The following is a 22,444-nucleotide window of genomic DNA, read 5'->3' as shown; positions in this document are numbered from 1 at the left end:
CTTATTATGAAAAGTTTTAAAAAGTTACTAAGAAACATTGCTTTTAATGAATTAAAAAAAAGTAAGTGAAGCAATTTAACTAAGGAAGCAACTATTTCAAAAATAATTGTGTAGTGTATGTGTAATTATTAGGAATAATATACATGTGGACCTTTTTTTTCCAGCGAGGATAATAATTGATACTATATACTAATTTAATTTAATTTAAGTTCGGCTAGTACGTCATCTAATGAAATGTTGATGTTTTTGTGACTTAAGAGCTCACTGAGGAATGGGGCCTTCCCATTAATACATTTTTTTAACTTTATTATTTTATTAAAATTAATTGTGATTGAGGAATTAATTAGAAAATTATGAGTATAGTGCTATCTTAACGCTATTCAAACTTTTTTTTTTAAATGAATTTTTCTCTCTCTTTTGTTTTTTGGAGTGTTAAAAAATTAATGTTGTACAATTATTCACTAATATAATGCTTCTAAAGAGATATCAACAACAAAAAGACAATTATCAATGCTCATTCTTAATTATGATAATATTGTTTATAAGCAACTAATAATTGCATAACAATGTATAATTAACATTTGAAAATTATTGATTTAATTACGATGATGATGCAAAAGATTATTGAATTATTCTCACGGTAATTTATACCCAAGATCCTTATTGCAAGAATCAAGGAAGTCTTGAAGTAGAAATAACGGAAATATTATTATAAATTTTACTCAATTAATTGGTCGAATTTTTTTAACGCAGTTATATTTAGATAACATCGAATTTATATATATATATATATATATATATATATATATATATATATATATTATATAAGATTATATATCTGTTAAAAGTTTGACTCATATGTTTTCACAATTATAATTTTAACAAAGTATAATGCATGTTAGGTTTTCTGTTTAGTTGATTACGTTTGATTAATTAATTCGTAAATTACTGCTTAGTAATTTGTTTAATTAACTTTATTTAAGAATATCTCATGCAATAATATAAGACTGTTATTTTTAAAACGTTATATGAGAAAAGACTAGTCAACTGAGTTTTTAGTAATTATGATTATAGTATAAAGTTTAAAGTACCGCATTGCATCTTTTAACTAAGTAAGAGTTTAAATTAATTATAACTGGATTTGAACTAATCTAAATCCTAGTAGGCGAGTATTCATCAATCATCATGATCTTCGTGAATAAAAAAACAACTTTTTTACGATAAAGTCACAATCTTATCTATATATAATTTTATGAATATCAAATTATCATCAAACTTTAGATTAGACGGAACACATGTAGCTTATTGTTTTTCATACTTGATTTTGCTTTATTTAATTTTGAAGTTTTAGAAAATACACTTTGTTTTTACAAGATAGGTAAGACTGTACACATAATATCTTCTTTACACTTATCAAATTTACATAAAATATTACCCCTTCGTTTCACAAAGAATGATCTAGTTTGACTTGACACGGAGTTTAAAAAAATAAAGAAGATTTTTTATTATGTGGTCCTAAATTAAAGTTATGGTAAATGTATAAAATCGCTCTTTAATTTTATGATCTTAAACATGTCAAGTAGAAAGTTGTTACTAAAAACAGAAAGAGATCATTTAAAAAAAAAATAAACTGAAAAGAAAAGACAGTTATTCTATTTGAAACAGAGGGAGTATAATTATTGTGTTATCAAATTTTAGTAAGTGAGAAATTAAGTTTTTAGTTTTATAGTGAAAATTTTAAATAATTAGGTTTCTAATGTTATTAAGAAATTTGGTGTCTCTCTTTGCCGTTTTATTAACGTTAAATTTTAAAAAAAAATTCTTCGTTTGGGTCAATATAGGAATCAGCACGATGATTGAAGGTTCATGATATTGTCAGCTTCTAATTATGATTTTAAAAAAGTCGTCAATTATTTTTTTTTCTGTTTTTCTTCTTCTTAAATCTCTGCATTTTATGCTTTTTTGTCCTTAATTATTAATCTTCTTTTATTATTCACCATATCCTGTTTTTATGTAATTTAATTTATTCACTTTTCTTTTTCCAAAACTTTTTCTTTTTTATTTCTTCTATCCAATAGTAGGAAAATCGAATAAAGAGTTATATGTCAGGCATTATTCTATCGTTACCACCTTTTTTTTTTCGTTTTTTGCCTTTTAAATATATTAACAGCTTCAATTACGTAGGTGCAATTTTTATTCAATTAGACAATATTTTTACAAAATATATAGTTTTTATATTAACTGAATTCGAACATTAGATAAAGTTATTTAGTGACGTGCAAGGAATAATCGTCTTGTTATAAGTAAAAAATAAGTTTTAACAATTTTAATTTTTATATCAAGTGAATTTGAATATTAAATAACGCTATTTAGTAAAATGCAAGGAATAATCATCTTGTTATAATTAAAAATAAGTTTTACCAACTATCAAATCTACAAACTTCCTAGCTAGTAGAAACCATTTTTTTTAAAAAAAAAAAAATAATTACATCTTATAAATATAATTTGTTTGTATTAAGAGTTGAGACAAAAACTAGATAGAAATCACCTCAAAATACTGTTGAGACACCAAAGGTTTGTCAATTTCTTCTGATGAGTTAATTGTTTTCTTTCTACTTGCCAACTACTAGGATGTTTTACGTGGAACTGCCTTTTCATGTTACGTTATATTATTCGTTTTTTATAATTATATTTTATTATAAATATCAAAAAAATATTCAGATAAATGACATCATAAAAAATAATATTTTGTTATAGCTGTTAAATAATTATCTAAACAAATGACATCATTTTAAGGTTTTGGTACTATTAATTTTTTTATTTGTCCTATTTCTTTTTTTTGTTTGTTTATTTAAGAAAAGAAATATCTTTTTATTTTTTCGACGATTTTTTAGTTTCAACTTTCTACTGGCTAAGAATATTAGAATATTTTACGTGGAACTACTCTGGCATGTCACACTATATTATGTGTTTTTTATAATAATAATAATAGGCAATATCTAAATAAATGACATCTTTATAAAAGTGTTTGATGGTTTTAAGTTTTAAGTAAAATTATTCCTTTTTCCTTTGAATTTACTTCTCCTTAATTTCTTTTTACTCAATTTAAGAAAAATGTGTCTTCTTTTAACAATTTTTTAATTTTAATTCTTTACATGTTTAATTAAAAGATATTTTAATACATTTGACATATCTTTACTTTAAAATTAAAATATTTATTTTTGTAATTTTTTAAATAAACATTGTAATTAAGATAAATAGGACAAATAAATTAAAAACGAATAAAGAATATTAAACTTTTTCGTCTTCAGTCCTTAAAATGGTATCAATACTTTAGTCTTTACCACTTTAATTTGTTTGTTTTCTAACAAGTCCACTTTTTTCTTTCCACTATTGTTACCTGTTGTTAAGTTCACAAAACTCCTTTGAATATTTCACTAAATATACAAAAATAATTGAGACTTCTTTTTAGTGTTCAAATTTGGGTTTATTTTTTATGCAGTTCTGTATATTACAGAGAGCCAAAAAAAGTACCAATAATGGTTATTTTTGTCATTTAATTTGTAGCCATATGTATTGCCTCCATCACTACTTCTGCAAAGTTTGCACATGCTAACTGTGAAATATTTTTGGTAAAAATATTAAATTTCAAGAACAGTGGGGTTGATCATGATGATTTCAGAATTGGTACAAATGTGGGGATCTATCTAAATATTTTAGTTGATAGTAATGATTTGAGGTTGTTATAGAAATTAATACATTTTAAGGATATGTCAGATACGAAGAAAAATATTTTTCATGATAAATAATTTTTAAGAAAATAGATGACTTTTTTAAATTTATTTTCTAGTGTTAAACTTAACTATACTACTTGTGGAATTGCTTTAATGATGATTGGGTTATTTTTCATATGATAATAATAGATTTAAAAGCTGGCCACAAATATCATGTTACTACTATTAAAACCATTATATATCCAAATTGAAATAAAAGGCAATAGAAAAATCTTTCCCTTTAAAGTTAATATGTAATTTATCCACTCAATTTGTTAATTTGATTTTTTCTTTAATTTATATTTGATATCTATTTTAAAATTCAAATAATTTGGGTATACGTTGAAAAGATTCATATTTAGCGCACAATGTTTGTTACAAAATCAATTTTATATTTAAATTTAAAATTAAATTAAAAATGATTTTTTATCTATATATTACAATATATATCGATACTAAAGTTTTTATGTGATGTATGATACATTAAAATTAAAAGGCTTCATATGTATATATATTTTTAATATTTAAAATATATGCATTTATATCTCCCGAAATGTCTGGAAGAAATACAGCTAGAATAAACAAATGAATTAATAATTATTCATCCACGTATTGATTTGTACATAGTTTTTAATTTTCTCTTTATATTATTGAACTCGACAATAGTCAAAACATTAGATATTGAAAATACAATTATGTCATGATACACCACGTGAATAATGGATTAATTAATTACTATAATACACAAGTTACCTTTGTTAATATGTTAAAAAAATTGTTTAATCTAAAATCTTTGTCAGGTTTATCCATGAGCTTGACACCAAATGATCTATATAGATGGTGATATAATTCTATTCTTAATGAAAAGTTTTATGTTTAAATCCAATTGTAAATACTTTGAAAAAATATAGCTTGACGTTAATCATGACAAACAAGAAGCATTTTTTTAATTTAATAATTTAGCAAATATTTTTTCGATTGTTTAATTTAAGGGATAAAAATTATAATTTTGGTATCATATTTAAAATTAACTTAATTATTTTATGTTTAGTGGGACTTTTTTATTTTGAGATTAGTTATTTAATTAATTATATTATGTTAATAATCAAATGGGACAATAATATAATCCTGTTATCAAATACCAAAATGACTAAACTCAAATACATATTTTATATTATGGAATATCTTATTTTAGTCCAATAAACCAAATATCTACAAATATAAATTCACTCAAAAATTTCTTGAATCTTATACACATAGTTAGCGGACACCAAAAAATAAAGGTGTCCATTTACAAAAATTAAAGGCAAAGGTTTGAAAACCACCCTTCTAAAAGTGACATTTCATAAAATTTGATTCTACATGAAATTAATATATTATTTGGTGGATCCAAATTATAAAAAATCATACACCCCATACTTCTTAAGATGGGTTAGGTAATAATTACTAGAGACAGAAATCTTTAATCGGAAAAGAGATAAAAATGCTTTTAACCTATAAATTATTCAGAAATATTTTCATTTCATCTTTTAGTTTAAAAATATTTTTAATATTTTTTTAAGATTTAAAATTATCTTTTTTTATGACCGGCTAACATTAACAGAATCTTGATGATTCACTTTTTTTTTTTTTTAAAAATAGACTAATGATATTACATAAATTAGTGTGAGGCACTTAATTTAAATCCTTTTGCCAATTTTTAAATTTTCAAATATAAATACGTGAAACTTGTGTGTGGTGGCCAAATAGTTGAATAAATTAAATATGCTGACTTGGCTAGATAGAGACTTGTTGATTAAAAAAAAAATCCCACATATGTAAATGATGCATCACAAAAGCTTTAGTATTTAGTAAATATTGTGGTTGAGTGATAAATATTTAATTATTATCAATTAAAGATTTTGATAGTATATATTTTACTCCTAGTGTGGATACCTTCTTTGTTCGTATTAATCGAGTGCCTAATATAGTAAAAAAAATAAAAAGGTAGTTTTCTGTTGCAATTATTTCCTATCCCTTTTTAGCCTACGTGGCACTAGTTTGAAAAAAAAAAGTCAATCTTCGTTGGGCCCACAAGATAGTGCCACGTAGGTCGAAAAGGGGTAAAAAATTATTAATAAATTAAGTTCAGGGGGCTAATAGGACCTTAGTATAGTATAAGTGTGTCTCTGAGAGGGGTACTTGGACATTATCCCTAAAATATATATCATTAACATAACAGGAAAAGATTGATTTATTACAAAAATACGTCAATTCTAAATAATAAAATTGAGTATATATTAAATTACTATCCCTTAAAATTATTATAACTACGATAGACGTTTACTCTTTATCCGATTTTCTTTTAAATAGAATACATAAAGTAAGAAAATACATAAAGATAGGACATGGTGAATAATAAAAGAAGAATAAAAAGGAAAAAAAAAAGCATCAAAATGCAGAGATAAAAGGAAAAATAAAATAAAATTTGTCGACTTTTTTTTTTTCTAGTAAAAAGAAGCTGACAGAATCGTCATGCTATAAATATTATTATATGTTATCTAATAATATCAGATAATTGTGGATTGTTTTTATTAGCTTATGACCTTCTTGTTAATTATGTTCCCTTCATATGAATCAGGACACTACACCAAAAGTCCATTAATATTTTTTAGCAGCAAATCAATTGACAATATTATTTTTAAGTGTAGTTAAATATATTCTTCGAGGTAATTAATAACTTTTTATAAGTGTATTTAAAACTTATAGTAATATTAACTTTAATAACAATTAACTAATATTGATATAAAATTTAATTTTTTTTAATATATATATATTTATTGTTACTAAAAACTATTTTTATTATAGTGTGATATATATATATTAGCCTCTTGTTGCTTCTATAAATAACTTTAGAACAATTAGCTAGATAAAATAAATTGTATTGTTACTTTTACTATTGTCGTCAAAATAATTAAATTAGATGAGATTAGATGAAACAATATTTTGTAGTTGAACTCATAAAATTTAACCTTGGATTCCACATCCTATCTTATATTTACATTATAACATAAATATTTTCCCCTTAAAGGTCACCCTAAAATTTTATTTGAAAATATGCTTTTCAACTAGGAGTAAAGGGAGAGTGTCGGTTAGATTTGATCGAATTCAATAATTTTAACTTTTATGTATACTTTAATTGATTTAAAATTTATAAATTTCAAATTTCAATCCTATTATGCGTCGAATGAAAAAATCAGCTCATGGATTTTAAGAACTTTTTTTTTAGTAAGAACTCAAATAACATATTGCATTTAATAATTATATGTGGAATGAAGAAAAGTATGGGGTCCAAAAACTGACATGAATCCACCAACACAAGATTAAATTATGTCCATTTTTATGTATATCATTTAAGTATATATTCACCCACTTTGTAAAAATGATGATTCCAGCAATGAAAGCAAAAATGAACCACCAACAAACATTTTATAGACATTAATCATCTTTGGCGCAATAACTCCCATCTCGTACTAAGTACTAATTATATACTATTATTTCTTTAGGTCTTATTATTGGAAAAATGATGCATTTATTGAAAATTTTGATTCATTGGATGAAATCGATCTATCAAACAACTTAAAGTTTTTGAATGAAATGATCACATGCTTTAACATAACATAAAAGTAGGTAGGAGATTATTAATTCAAGCCTTTACTGTCTGAAGAGAGAAATATTTGAGAAGTTTACAAATGTTAGTTAGGTGGCTAAAATTATTTTTGTGTGTCTAGTCGTAATCCTTTGTCGCGTTTGCTAAATCGATATTACAAGAAGATCGTATTGTGGATTCGAATTCTATTTTATCCGAAGTAGAAATGAAACATGTGAACAAAATTGTGTGAGAGTTGTGCTAGTGTATTCAATGTATAACGAGTGTATACTAATTGTATACCTGGTTATATCTAAATTATATAGTGATTATACTGACTAAATTCTATAAAAGGAAAAATTATCTTATTGGACATACATACCTACAATATATACTAATTTTAGTACTTTCGAATAATTATGTGTCTTATCAACACCACCAATTAAAAATTTTCTATCATATACTAAGGAAATTAATACACCTAGATACTTGTAATTTTGATACAAGATATATTAAAATTGGGAAAGAAGCGAGCTAGATAAAGACGATGAACAAGATGGGGAAGAATATAGTTCCAAATATATGTGAATCAGACTGTACATACCAAATACATGTATATTGTATGTATAAAGTGTGATTCGCATATATTTGTATGTTTCTCCTGTCACACACATGTATCTAAGATACCAGATACATAGGAGAGTGGCGATTAGATGAGAGGGAACTGAATGATATTTATCTATGTACCCAAATACATGCGAATCTACTTAGATACAATATCTAGAATAAATTACACCTAATTTCAACCTCGTGTATCCCAAGATGGATGGATGTATTCGAGACGTATCTGGTCACACCAAGTATGATAAGATTCAAAATATTGCAAACTAGAGTATATATAAATAGTTAACTGAACTAATGAGATTTACGAAAATTTTCATAATTTTTTTTTTAAAAGATCTGTGATTATTTCTCAAATGGGCCCATGAAAAAAGACTTAACGTGAGGAGCGTGTTGACAATTGATACATATTTGGAATAATATATTTGAGCCAATTAATGTGTGATTTCTCTATCTTTTAGATGGAGATAGCCACATTGGTCGTTAATCCAACACAAAGAAGGACCAATAATGACCGTCAAAGATTACGATAGAATGGATAGAATTTTCCATTCTAAATTAAAATTTTTTAATGAGCATGATAAAATATGTTTCCCTTTAAAAACAATATATTATATAATCAAAATTTTAATATAGATATCAAGGATCGACTTAGTTTCTTTTTTCCCTTAAAAGAGAGTACTGATTGAGTTGAGACCATCCATAATGGCTAGACATAAGTGGGAGTGACAGCAATATTTAATTTGAAAGACATATCAATTGTACTCCAAATTATTTAGTAAGTCCAACAAACCACTCCATATCATTATATATATATATATATATATATATATATATATATATATATATATATATATATATAATATATATTCCAAATTTAATGGACAAAAATCTATTTAAAAATAACAACTACTATAGTACTAGAGCAATGCACATGAATTATTTTCTTTGGGATCTATAGCTCTCTCTTACCATTATTTTTCATGTGCATATACCTAATATTCAAAGACAAATGAACATGATATTTTCCTTTTATTCCAATAGCTAGTTATAAAAGTTACAATTAAAGTCTACTCTTATAATACATAGTGGAAAATGAAGTGTCTACTAACTATATATTGGGAATATGTCTCATCTAAGCCAAGCTGGTCACATGCTAGCTACTCATAGACTTAAGTGATCAACTGTACTTTTCATAACAAAAAAAATTCATTATAAGTAGTTAGCCATTAAAATTGAAATTTCCTCAGACGTGAAACTCAACATCACAAAAGACAAATCAATATATTGTAAGATGTGTGTCTTGATATAGTCGAACTTCAATGTGAGAAAATTTGATCATCTAACGATGGATTTAAAGAATATAATATAATTTAAGTAACAATCAAAATAAATCATGAATAACTACTTATTTGAGACGAAGAGGCATATTATATCGTAACATGTAAAAATGCATGTACAGTGTATATATTCAATTGCCCTCATGTTAAATGTTTTCCTTTGTATTTGCTAATCCCTACTTTGTATCAAAGTGATTCAATTTAGAGGACTAGTAGTATTATTAGAAATAGAAACAGGAAAAGGCAATTAATTGTGTCTTGGCATATTGATAAGAGGAGCACACATTAGTCTATAGTTATTTGCAATAAATTAACTAATTATTTTTAGCATCAATAAATAAACATATTATATTACTAAAAAGTGTTAAAGTCTTTAACTGTAGTTAAGTATCATTAGATCTAATATCGCTAAAGACTTTAGGGACATATACAAAGAATGCTAATTGCAGCTAAAAATAAATATTTAACGTCAATTCAGCTATTATTGCTTATTATTACTGCTAAAGATCATAAAGTAGTGACGGTCGTAGCAGTTGTAAAAATCCTCACAATCATTTTGATAAATTTTCTACGTATTTTTCTATTTTCCCTTTCCTTTAACTACTGTATATCGTTTATGCTTTGCGGAGATAAGTGATACAATTTTTGAGAAGATCGAATTGACAATTACTTAGTTAGTACAAAAGAAACAAAAAAGAAATCGATTACTTTTGTATCACTTGTATCAAAAAGGAAAAACAAATAAAGAGTGCAAGAATATGGGGGAATTCTAAAAAGGAAATGAGATAAAAATATGGCGATTGAAAATTAAGATTGTTTATTGTGATTATATTATATGACCTTGATGGCGGTTAGTTCAAAGGTCTATTTTTTTTTATAGTATTGTTTCTTTCGATTAATCAATTTTTTATGATTTAGCTCATTATTTCGTTATAAGTGAAAAAAAAAACAATTAGAAAAGATTTTTTTTTTTGTGTGTATCAACTTGTATGAAAAGAAAAAATAAAGGAAAGGTTAGAATACTGGGAAATGCTAAAAAAGGAAAGGAGATTAAGAAATAACGTTGACAATTAAATGATTAAAACATTATGACCTTGATGGTGGTTAGTTCAAAGGTCTATTTTTATAAAGTATTGTTTCTTTCAATTATTAATTAATCAATTTTGTATGATAAGATTTTGATAAGTGCAAAAGAAACAACAGAAGAGAAATAGTTTATTGTCTTTAAGTATCAACTCGAATGAAAAGGAAAAACAAAGAAAGATCGTCGGATAAAATGTTACTCGTTTAACAAAATAATATATTTTTTGTTTTGTTTAGAAAAGTGATTTTTTTAATATTCAGACAATATTTTAATTTCAATTTTTCACATTACATATTTAACGTCATAAAATTAAAGGACAATTTTATACATTTGACATGACTTTATTTTAGAATTTATAATAAATTCTTCTATTTTCTTTAAATTTAAGATTGTTGCATTTATTAAGTTTTATATTGACTTTTGTGCTTAATGTTACAATTTAGTTATGTTTGAATGATATCAATACAATTAGTTGAGGTGCGTATATAGTGTAATTATTTAATAGGATATAAATGAAAATGAATATATACTTAAAATAATTTTATTGTTATGACATATTTGTTTGATTTATCTAGAAAATATGAACTAACTCGACTTGACCGATCACATTATGAATTCCGTGTAAGCTAGTTTAATAGATTGAACCGGACCATACCAATAGCTCTACTGAGTTAAATTCCGCCAATCTACAGCAAATATATTAACCTTATGATTCGATATCTTTATATTAAATTATGTTGCTTTCTATCGAGAACAGATAGTAATGGCACTTCTCCACATTACTAAATATACACTAAACACGAGTGACATACAAATAATATATCATTGTATACTATGTGTATATATCTTGTATCTCTTGTTTAAGTTACTTATATATATCATGTGTGTATCATCATATATATGATATACATGTGATACACCTTGTGTATGTTTGACGTGTGTTTACTTTACGTCATGTGTATGTATTCATAAAAAAGTTTTTTTTTTTAAAAAAAATTGGTGATCAATTGAAAACTAAGTAATCTTATTATAATCTATACATTATAGCGCTATTTATGAGAATTTTCCTTATTCAAATTTGGAAGTGAATTTCCGTTTATTAGAAACATCATTTTCCACCCAATCAAATTCAGGAAAAACAAGTTTCTTTCATAAAATATTTTCCGAAGATTTTTTTAGTGAAACAGAAAATAGAAAAACAATTTCCTCCGCAGTCCGCACACTAGAAATGCAATTTTATTTTTCATTAATTATACATTTAACGATCTTTTACTTTTTCTTAGTTTCCATCATTCCGTTTGCTTTTGCTGGTAATAATTGAACTAGGAATGTAATATGGTAAGTTTCTTTACTATTTAGAGATGTAATATAAAAGGTGAAGTCACCATCAACATATTGTAGGATCCAACTAAAAATGTGAAGGGTCCTAAGATCATTTATTGATGCTCATAACAAACGACATGAAATTAGAAATATGAAAAAAAAATTACTTTTTTTTTAATGGAAGGAAAAACGAAAGGAAGGGTAATGAAAGCAACAAATTAACAACTAAGTGCACTATATTTATTTGTGTGATATCGAATCGTAAATATCAGTTAGGAGGCTTACGATTTTTTTTTGTTTGGAAAGTTTCACAATTTACAATTGTATAGTACTTTTGACTTACCTTATGCAACGATACTCTTGAATTGCTTAAATCTTTCATCTCTAGCTCGCCTCTCGCCTCTCGTCCCTCGTCCTCTTTATATTTATGTATCACATTTTAATTTTAAGTACCATATTATACATGTGTTTGATACATAGGTATATTTGTGTATCTATGTTTTATACTCTTTTATACCAACGCGTTATATATTTCATAGAATATATTTATCAATTTTTACTACTATATATGTATTATATGCACATGTACATCTATGTACATGTGTTTTGGTTGATAATTGATACATATGTGTATATGTCTACCAGTGTTTCACTTATGTATCAAAATCTACAAAAAAAAATATACTGAGAGAGGCCAATAAAGATTTTATATTAAAAATTTAAAATATCACTAAGTTTCATAATTTTTTGAAAGTATCAATAGGTCGTACGTCATCACCATAATCTATTTATAAAATCTTTTTACTTAATATTCAAATATGTTACTCTCTTTGTTTCATCGTATGTGACACTAAAAAATATCGAGAGTCAACCAAATTTTGTATATGTCTTCTACATTTTGAAGTTATTATAATTGTGATTTATTATACTTTTTACCTCATTTTTCAAGTAATTGTATAGTGCTTTCTTTGTGGCACAATTTAAATACAAAGTTGGATAGCCATTTTTATACGTGCCTGTGTAGTTTGTTTTCTTATGCTTATCTAAGTGTTGATAGGAATATAGTGATTCTTTGAGTTACCAAATACTTTGCAACAAGAAATCATCTCAAGAGCATGTGATTAATCAAGAAACCAAAGCACTACGTGTTTTCTGTCTTAATTTATGTGTTACTTTCTTTTATTCATTCTAAAAAATAATACTATATCGATTTTGAAAAAAATGATCTGCATCATTTTTTTTTAAACGAAGAGAGTATGAATTTTTTATTTTTAGAAATAACCTCACTTTAAAATTCATCTTCTACCCTTAGTAAGCTGATTTACAATCACAAGTCTTTAAATGTTTTAGAACATAAGTTTCAGAAATCTTTTTTTTTCCAAACGAAGCGATATAAATCAAAACGGAGGGAGTAATAATTATCGATCGATGGTTTTAAAACTAGAACATAACTAACCCACCACTCCATCTTCTCTACCTTGTACTATAAATTGTGTGCCTCCAACCAAACATCCACACCAACCTTTTACTATTCATCCCATCTCTCTCTATTTCACACAAAAGAAATGCATAACAAAATTCTTGTTTCTTCCTACATCTTACTTGTTCTTTTGTTCTCACTATCATCTTTCAATGTAAGTAACAATCTTTTAACTTTTATGCTCAACATTTATGTTTCTTCAAGTAATCTTGATTGTCATAAATATTCTGAAAAACTTTATATACATACTCATGGGGTGTCAAATGATGGCTCATGGGGTGTCAAATGAAGTAATTCTTATATGTTATATACTTCTTTTCATGTATTTGTTTACCATACTAACAATAAAATTTTCACTACATTCACTACATATTATCCAAGTTGATTGAGATTATATACCAATCAATATTAAAATATGCACTTTATTTATAATTTCTGAATATAAAGTTCTTTATAGACAAGTGAAAATACACGGAGTAGATTGTTACAATGAAGTAATCCTGATTAGAATGTAAAAATTTATATTTGAGTTTTACTCATTTGATTTCGAATGTAAAAATTTATATAGTTAACCAACTAAGGCTATTAGAATTTCTCTTCGTAGATTGTTGTGGCTAAAGATGGAGATGAATCTGGGAACCCGTTTACGCCAAAAGGTTATGTGATTAGATACTGGAATAAACATGTGTCGAATGACTTACCAAAGCCATGGTTTCTTCTGAACAAGGCATCTCCATTGAATGCTGCACAATATGCAACTTACACTAAACTTGTTGCTGATCAAAATGCACTCTCTACACACCTCCAATCCTTTTGCTCTTCAGCAAATCTCATGTGCGCGCCTGATCTGTTACCAAGTCTCGAAAAACACACTGGAGATATCCATTTTACTACTTACGGCAACAAAAACTTCACCAATTATGGTACCAACGAACCTGGAATCGGAGTTAACACCTTCAAAAACTATTCTGAAGATGCATCTGTAAATTCTTTCAGACGTTACGGTAGAGGTTCTCCCCGTGATAATAAATTTGATAATTACGCCCCTGATGGCAATGTAATTGACCAAAGTTTCAATTCCTATAGCACAAATACTCCAGGGGGTTCTGGCCAATTCACTAATTACGCCCCGAATACCAATGTCCCTGATCTACGTTTCACTGCCTATTCCGATCAAGGAACAGGCGGGGAACAAGAATTTAAAACTTATTTAGAACAGGGGAATTCTGGTGGCCAGTCTTTCAAAAGCTATGGCAAAAATGGAAATGGTGCTGATAGTAAATTCACCAGCTATGGGAACGAAACTAATGTTGCAGCCTCAACATTTAAAAACTATGGTCAAAATGCAAATGGGGAGAATCAAAATTTTACATCTTATAGTACTAATGGCAATAATCCTCAAAACAATTTCAAAAACTACGGCGTTGGAGGTAATGGTCCATCTGAGACTTTTACTAACTACAGAGATGAATCGAATGTTGGTGATGACAAGTTTAGTAACTATGTTAAGGATGCAAATGCTGGTGAAGCTAATTTCACCAATTATGGTCAATCGTTCAATGAAGGTACCGATGTATTCATTACTTACGGAAAAGGGGGTAATGACCCACATATCAATTTCAAAACTTACGGAGTTAATAACACATTCAAAGATTATGTCAAAGATACAGCTACATTTTCCAATTACCACAACAAAACTTCGCAGGATTTAGCTTCGTTGAGTGAGGTTAACGGTGGCAAAAAGGTGAATAACAGGTGGATTGAGCCCGGGAAGTTTTTCCGTGAGAAGATGTTGAAGAGTGGTACAATCATGCCTATGCCAGATATAAAGGATAAGATGCCTAAAAGGTCCTTTTTGCCCCGGGCGATTGCTGCGAAATTGCCTTTTTCTACGTCAAAGATTGATGAGCTGAAGAAAATTTTCCATGCGGCCAATGATTCACAGGTGGCAAAGATGATTGGCGATGCGCTGAGTGAGTGTGAAAGAGCACCGAGCCCTGGGGAGACGAAACAATGTGTTAATTCAGCTGAAGATATGATTGATTTCGCAACATCAGTGTTGGGTCGTAATGTGGTGGTTCGAACAACTGAGAATACAAATGGATCAAAGGGGAACATCATGATTGGATCAATAAAAGGAATCAATGGTGGAAAAGTTACCAAATCAGTATCATGTCATCAAACGCTGTACCCTTCCTTATTGTATTACTGTCATTCGGTTCCTAAAGTCCGAGTCTACGAAGCGGATATTTTGGACCCGAATTCAAAGGCTAAGATCAACCATGGTGTTGCGATTTGCCACGTGGATACTTCTTCATGGGGACCGAGGCACGGAGCCTTCATTGCACTCGGGTCAGGACCCGGGAAAATAGAGGTTTGTCACTGGATCTTTGAGAATGACATGACTTGGGCAACTGCAGATTAAGCCTGGGGAAAAACGGGATTTTAATAAATATTTACATTTTCTTGTTTGGGTTTTAACCGAATGTATTAAAACTGTCGATTTACATTTGTTATGTAATCTCTCTATATTTGGACAAAGTAATATCCTCCCCTAAGTAACTATGTTCACTTTTATTTGTCCATGAAGGAGAAATAATAAACTGTATGCATATTTATTATAATGAATTCACAGGTATTTCGAATAGTATGAATATTTTATTATAATGAATTCACAGGTATTTCGAATATACTGTCTCTCTCTTATATGGCTATATCACTCACTTCTGTTATCTCTCATTCGCTCGCCTCTCTCCCTATTTATCTATGTTTTAGAACATTTATGGTATTTAGTTACACAGAATCTATATGTTATTTGGAATACACTAGATACACAAAATATATTTGTAGGAATACAGATAGTTAATGTGATTCACATATATTTAAGATACATTGACTCTCTCTCCCCCTCCTATATCTCGTTTGCTCTTTTTAAAGGCGACATCGGATGGTATTAGCGGCAACTAGAGTTGCCACTAAAACATATTATTAGTGGCAACTTTGGATGTTATTAGCGGCACCTAGTGTAGCCACTAATATAAAACATATTATTGTGGCGACTTGAATGGTATTAGCGGCACCTAGTATAGCCACTAAAACAAATTATTTGTGGCGATTTTTTACGGTATTAGCAGCAACTATTGTGCCACAAAAACATATTATTTGTGGCAACTTGAATGCTATTCGCGGCGACTAGTAATGATTATTTGTGGCGATTTGAATGCTATTAACGGCGACTGGTAATGCCGCTAAAACATTATATTTGTGGCGACTTTTTACGGTATTAGTAGCGACTAAAGTTGCCAATAAAGATATTATTAGTGGCGACTAAGGTTACAGCTAATACATGAGCTATTTTTATGGTATTACCGGCGACTAGTGTTGCCACAAAAGATATTATTAGTGGCGACTTTGAATTGTATTAGCGGCGACAAGTGTTGCAGCTAAAACATGATATTTGTGGCGACTTTTTATGGAATTAGCAGCAACTAGTATTGCCACTAAAAGATATTATTAGCGGCGACTTTTTATGGAATTAGCAGCAACTAGTATTGCCACTAAAAGATATTTCGTGGCGATGTTGAATTGTATTAGCGGCGACAAGTGTTGTCGCTAAAACATGATATTTGTGGCGACTTTTTATGGAATTAGCAGCAACTAGTATTGCCACTAAAAGATTATTAGTGGCGACTTTGAATTGTATTAGCGGCGACAAGTGTTGCCGCTAAAACATGATATTTGTGGCGACTTTTTATGGAATTAGCAGCAACTAGTATTGCCAGATATTATTAGTGGCGACTTTGAATGGTACTAGCGACGACTAATGTTGCCACTAAACATATTATTAGTGGCCACTATAACATATTATTTGAGGCGACTTTTAATGGTATTAGCGGCAACTAAAGTTGCTACTAAAGGACATTAAAGTGGTGACTTATGTTGCCTCTACATATTAATAGTGGCGACTTTGAAAGGTGCGGCAACTAGCGCTGCTACTAAAAACATATTATGAGTGGCGACTTTGAATGGTATTAGCGGCGACTAGTGTTGCCGCTAAAACATGATATTTGTGGCGACTTTTTAGCAGCAATTATTGTTGCCAACTAGCGTTGCTACTAAAACGTATTATTAGTGGCGACTTTAAATTGTGTTAGCAGCGACTAGTATTGCCACTAAAACTATTATTAGTGGTGACTTTGATAGGTATTAGCAGCAACTAGCGTTGCCAATAAAACTTATTATTTTTTTAAATTTTTTTGTCAAATCAAACGACGTCCGAATAATTGATTATAAATAAAGTAAAAATTACTAGTAGATGGTGTTTAAACTTCAAAGTGCAAGAACAAAACTAACCCCACCATATACTCCATCATCTTCTATACCTTGCACTATAAATTTGTGCCTCCAAACCAATCACCACACCAACATTTTACTCTTCACTTCCTCTCTCTCTCTCTGTTAAACACTAAAGAAATGCATACCAAAATTCTTCTTCCTTCCTGCATCTTACTTCTTCTTTTGTTCACACTATCATCTTTGGATGTAAGTAACAATCTTTAACTCTTATGCTCATAAATACTTTTTGTTAATTTTGTCTTAAATATTTTCGTTTTTCCTTACAGGAAAATAATTCTTTTTCTTGTTTATCCTTAACATTAACTAACTACTTATGAAAAAAACATTTGTAAATGCATTGAAACTAAGGACCAATTAATATAGGCATTTCAATGAAATACTCATTTTATTCATTATTTCTTAAATGGAGTGCAAAGTTTACCGCTAATAAAAGTAAAAGTGAATGAAGGAAAGTATGATTGTAACTTGATGAAACCCCATGGGGGTGTATCTATGGTAGTCACTACACTAAAATGATCTTTAGTGATAATAACTTACTTGTCGCTAAAAATGTAGTTTAAGTTGCGATTCAGACTCTTTGTAAATGTCCCTAAAGCCTATAGTGATATTGAATCAAATGAGAAATAACTAATGTTAGTAAAAACTTGAGTACTCTTTGTTAATGTGAAGAACTATTGCTGCTAAAAAAGTTGTTTTTATGGTAGTGAGTTCAAGAAAACACAAAATGAGACCAACATAGCTTCAAGAAACTGTCTCTTAAAATTTGACGGGACTTTTCACTTAAACACGTCAAGTAAATCTTATACATTTCAATCAAACGTACTAGACCTCTGTTGTGTCATTTTGATTTGACAGTGTTAACGTTAGAATATACTCAATCGAATATATGATGAAACTGGGGTGGTGTCAATGCAGGTTGTTGTGGCTAAAGATGGAGATGAATCTGGGAACCCGTTTACGCCAAAAGGTTATCTGATTAGATACTGGAATAAACATGTCTCAAATGACTTACCAAAGCCATGGTTTCTTCTGAACAAGGCATCTCCATTGAATGCTGCACAATATGCAACTTACACTAAACTTGTTGCTGATCAAAATGCATTCACTACACACCTCCAATCCTTTTGCTCTTCAGCAAATCTCATGTGTGCGCTTGATTTGTTACCAAGTCTTGAAAAACACAAAGGAGATGTCCATTTTGTCTCTTACGGTGACAAGAACTTTACCAATTACGGTACCAAAGAATCTGGTCTCGGATTCAACTCTTTCAAGAACTATACAGAGGAAGAAAATTTCCCTGTGAATTCTTTCAGGCGCTACGGTAGAGATTCTCCTCATGATAATCAATTTGACAACTATGGTGCCCCTGGTGGCAATACGCCTGTCCAAAGTTTCAACAGCTATAGCACAAATACTCCAGGGGGGTCTGGTCAATTCACCAATTACGCCCCGGGGTCCAATGTCCCTGATTTGCATTTCACTTCCTATTCCGACCACGGAACAGGAGGGGAACAGGACTTCAAATCCTACGGAAACGATGGAAATGCTGGTCAACAATCTTTCAAAAGCTATGGAAAAGATGGGAATGGGGCGGATAGTCAATTCACTACTTATGGAAACAATACTAATGTTGATGGCTCAGACTTTACAAATTATGGTGAGGCAGCAAATGGGGAGAACCAAAATTTCACATCTTATGGTTTCAACGGCAATAATCCGGCAAGCAGTTTCAACAACTACGGCGTTGGAGGTAATGGTCCATCTGAGGCTTTTAATAGTTACAGAGATCAATCGAATGTTGGAGATGACACGTTCACAACCTATGTTAAGGATGCAAATGGCGGTGAAGCGAATTTCACCAACTATGGTCAATCATTCAATGAAGGTACTGATGTATTCACTACTTACGGAAAAGGGGGTAATGACCCACATATCAATTTCAAAACTTACGGAGTTAACAACACTTTCAAAGATTATGTCAAAGATACTGCTACATTTTCCAATTACCACAACAAAACTTCGCAGGATTTAGCTTCGTTGAGTGAGGTTAACGGTGGCAAAAAGGTGAATAACAGGTGGATTGAGCCCGGGAAGTTTTTCCGGGAGAAGATGTTGAAGAGTGGTACAATCATGCCTATGCCAGATATAAAGGATAAGATGCCTAAAAGGTCCTTTTTGCCCCGGGCGATTGCTGCGAAATTACCTTTTTCTACTTCAAAGATTGATGAGCTGAAGAAAATTTTCCATGCGGCCAATGATTCACAGGTGGCAAAGATGATTGGCGATGCGCTGAGTGAGTGTGAAAGAGCACCGAGCCCTGGGGAGACGAAACAATGTGTTAATTCAGCTGAAGATATGATTGATTTCGCAACATCAGTGTTGGGTCGTAATGTGGTGGTTCGAACAACTGAGAATACAAATGGATCAAAGGGGAATATCATGATTGGATCAATAAAAGGAATCAATGGTGGAAAAGTTACCAAATCAGTATCATGTCATCAAACGCTGTACCCTTCCTTATTGTATTACTGTCATTCGGTTCCTAAAGTCCGAGTCTACGAAGCGGATATTTTGGACCCGAATTCAAAGGCTAAGATCAACCATGGTGTTGCGATTTGCCACGTGGATACTTCTTCATGGGGACCGAGGCACGGAGCCTTCGTTGCACTCGGGTCAGGACCCGGGAAAATAGAGGTTTGTCACTGGATCTTTGAGAATGACATGACTTGGGCAACTGCTGATTGAGACAATTGCTGATCTTAACGGTGTGTTACAATATGCGGAAAATATAAGTTTGAATGGCTATTAGTTTATGTATTGTCTATTGTTTGTCTCTCTGTACGTATGAAGGACGTACTCTCTATGTTTACTTTTATTTATTGCACTTTTGTTAAGAAGTAATAAATAAAACGCATATTTTATTATAATATTTATATTAATTTCTGTATAATTTCAATGAGCTTGAGAAAATCTCCAAGAATGCAAAAGAATAATCTAAGTGTTTCGAGAGAAGACAATTAAGGGCAAACCATGAAAATAAAACCAAAAGAGAAAGATGGACTATCTCTATGAAAAGCTTAAACGAAAAATCAAGTTTAAGCTAAGATTAGCAGCATTTGTTTTGTCCCTTGATGGCACTATATGCTCCCCTTTCTCATATTAATTATAGTAGAGAATTTGGTTATTAGTTGTTAGTGACTTTTGTAACCTCTTACCTGTATTCACCTATAATTATTCTACCTAATTATTTTTGTAACCTTTAGAACTATCTTTTAATCTTCCTATTAATTACAAGTAAGAATTTCCCACTTATAAATAGTTATGGCTTACTTTGTTGTGATGATATGAAATGTACAAGAAAATACAGAGCAAAAAGGATGAGGAGTACAATATTGAATTTACTGTACCAAAAGAGAAAGTCGAGATAAAGAAAAATATTGCTACAAGTCTTCAAGTATTTTACTATGATCAGTAATTATATATTGAAGGAAGTTAAAATGTTTTTTGGTGGAGCTTTGAACTTTTTGATTGATTCGGAGTTATTTGAGTCATACGACGTCATTAGATTGTTATATTCTGAAGAAAACAAGTCAAGAAATATAATGAAACGTAGTATAAATTATACATCAACATACTTGAACCTAGCTCTTTAGATAGAGTAAAATGTTTGTGTCTTAGTCTGAATATATTTTTTATTTATTTAGTTTAATTATTAATTCCTACATCATGGTTATTTACCAAACCTCACATAAAATTAAACTTCTAATTAAATAGGATTTATCAATGATGACATTTATATTACGTGTATATATACAACACATTTGCCATATAATAATATATTTAAATTATTTTCATCTTGCCATCAACGTAACCTTTTTCCTGTTTTTTCTTTTCATCATTACATGTGCTTTTAATTTGCTAATAATAATGGAAAAGAGGTGGAGGCACTATCAACATTGAATTTAATAAGCTCCCACCAATAGACAATATATAAGGAATTAGGGTCCTACGATCATCTTAGAGTGTTTCTTTATCGATTAAAAAAATGTGTCATATAGAAATATAATTATATATAAATAAACATAAAAAGATTCAATTGCTTTTGTATCATAAATTAAATCAAAAGGAAAGAAATAAAGTAAGAAAGTGGAAAAATGCTAAAAATATGTTTGATGATTATTATAGTTTGAACGTCTATTTTTGACATATAATTGATCACTGGACGTTCAAAAGCATCTTAATTGATTGACCTACCAAATATTTTCATGATTCACTTGAAATGTTCACAAATATAGAAAACATTATAGACACAATTAATTAGGAAATATCCCATATTTTTGCAAATTATGACGCATTTGCTTGACAATTCTATTATGATCACCTATTAAACCTTATGTACATACAAGTTACTTCTAATTAATTAGGATTTATGGATTATAATTATGTGTGACATAACCCTTTTTCCCTTTTTGTTTGTCGTAATACAAAAATATGTCTTTAACTTAGCTTCAATTGACATCTATGTCCTTCAATTTTGGGTGTGTACAAGTACACTTAAACTTATTATAAAATTGAACAAATACATGTCATAATACATATAGGATAGCACGTAGAACACAAAATTCTTATGTAGGATGCCTGTAGCACGAATATGGTGTTTATTTGTTCAATTTTATCCAAATTTAAGTTTCTACTTGTGTAAACCCAAAATTAAAGATTATAATTATCACTTGAAGGTAAACTAAGAGTCTTATTTATATATTATTGTCTTATTTTCTCCATCATTACATGTGCTTTCGTTAATAATAATGGGGCAAGGGATATCATAATAATCCTAAA

At 29.2% G+C, this 22,444-nt stretch overlaps 2 protein-coding genes across 2 annotated transcripts; both read left to right on the top strand.

The window, feature by feature from the left end:
* The first annotated feature begins 13,270 nt into the window (after window positions 1-13,270).
* AROGP2 (polygalacturonase non-catalytic subunit AroGP2) lies at window positions 13,271-15,892 on the top strand. Its single transcript, NM_001310316.1, has 2 exons — window positions 13,271-13,403; window positions 13,854-15,892. The coding sequence occupies exons 1-2, from the start codon at window positions 13,335-13,337 to the stop codon at window positions 15,672-15,674; spliced, it is 1,890 nt and encodes a 629-aa protein (NP_001297245.1). The 5' UTR covers window positions 13,271-13,334; the 3' UTR covers window positions 15,675-15,892.
* Window positions 15,893-17,669: 1,777 nt separating this feature from the next.
* On the top strand, window positions 17,670-20,532 carry AROGP3 (polygalacturonase non-catalytic subunit AroGP3). Its single transcript, NM_001309261.1, has 2 exons — window positions 17,670-17,791; window positions 18,521-20,532. The coding sequence occupies exons 1-2, from the start codon at window positions 17,723-17,725 to the stop codon at window positions 20,348-20,350; spliced, it is 1,899 nt and encodes a 632-aa protein (NP_001296190.1). The 5' UTR covers window positions 17,670-17,722; the 3' UTR covers window positions 20,351-20,532.
* The last annotated feature ends 1,912 nt before the right edge of the window (window positions 20,533-22,444 follow it).

The sequence above is a fragment of the Solanum lycopersicum genome, chromosome 5, assembly GCF_036512215.1.
Source record: "Solanum lycopersicum chromosome 5, SLM_r2.1".
NCBI lineage: Eukaryota > Viridiplantae > Streptophyta > Magnoliopsida > Solanales > Solanaceae > Solanum > Solanum lycopersicum.
The sequence above is the reverse complement of the archived record's forward strand: the minus strand, read 5'-3'. Positions and strand labels throughout refer to the sequence as shown.

Bases quoted from the DNA above. Each gene is read 5' to 3' on its own strand.
- AROGP2 (NM_001310316.1), top strand. From the start codon at position 13,335: ATGCATAACAAAATTCTTGTTTCTTCCTACATCTTACTTGTTCTTTTG. The intron at 13,404-13,853 runs GTAAGTAACAAT...TTCTCTTCGTAG, and splicing joins TCTCACTATCATCTTTCAAT to ATTGTTGTGGCTAAAGATGG.
- AROGP3 (NM_001309261.1), top strand. From the start codon at position 17,723: ATGCATACCAAAATTCTTCTTCCTTCCTGCATCTTACTTCTTCTTTTG. The intron at 17,792-18,520 runs GTAAGTAACAAT...GTGTCAATGCAG, and splicing joins TCACACTATCATCTTTGGAT to GTTGTTGTGGCTAAAGATGG.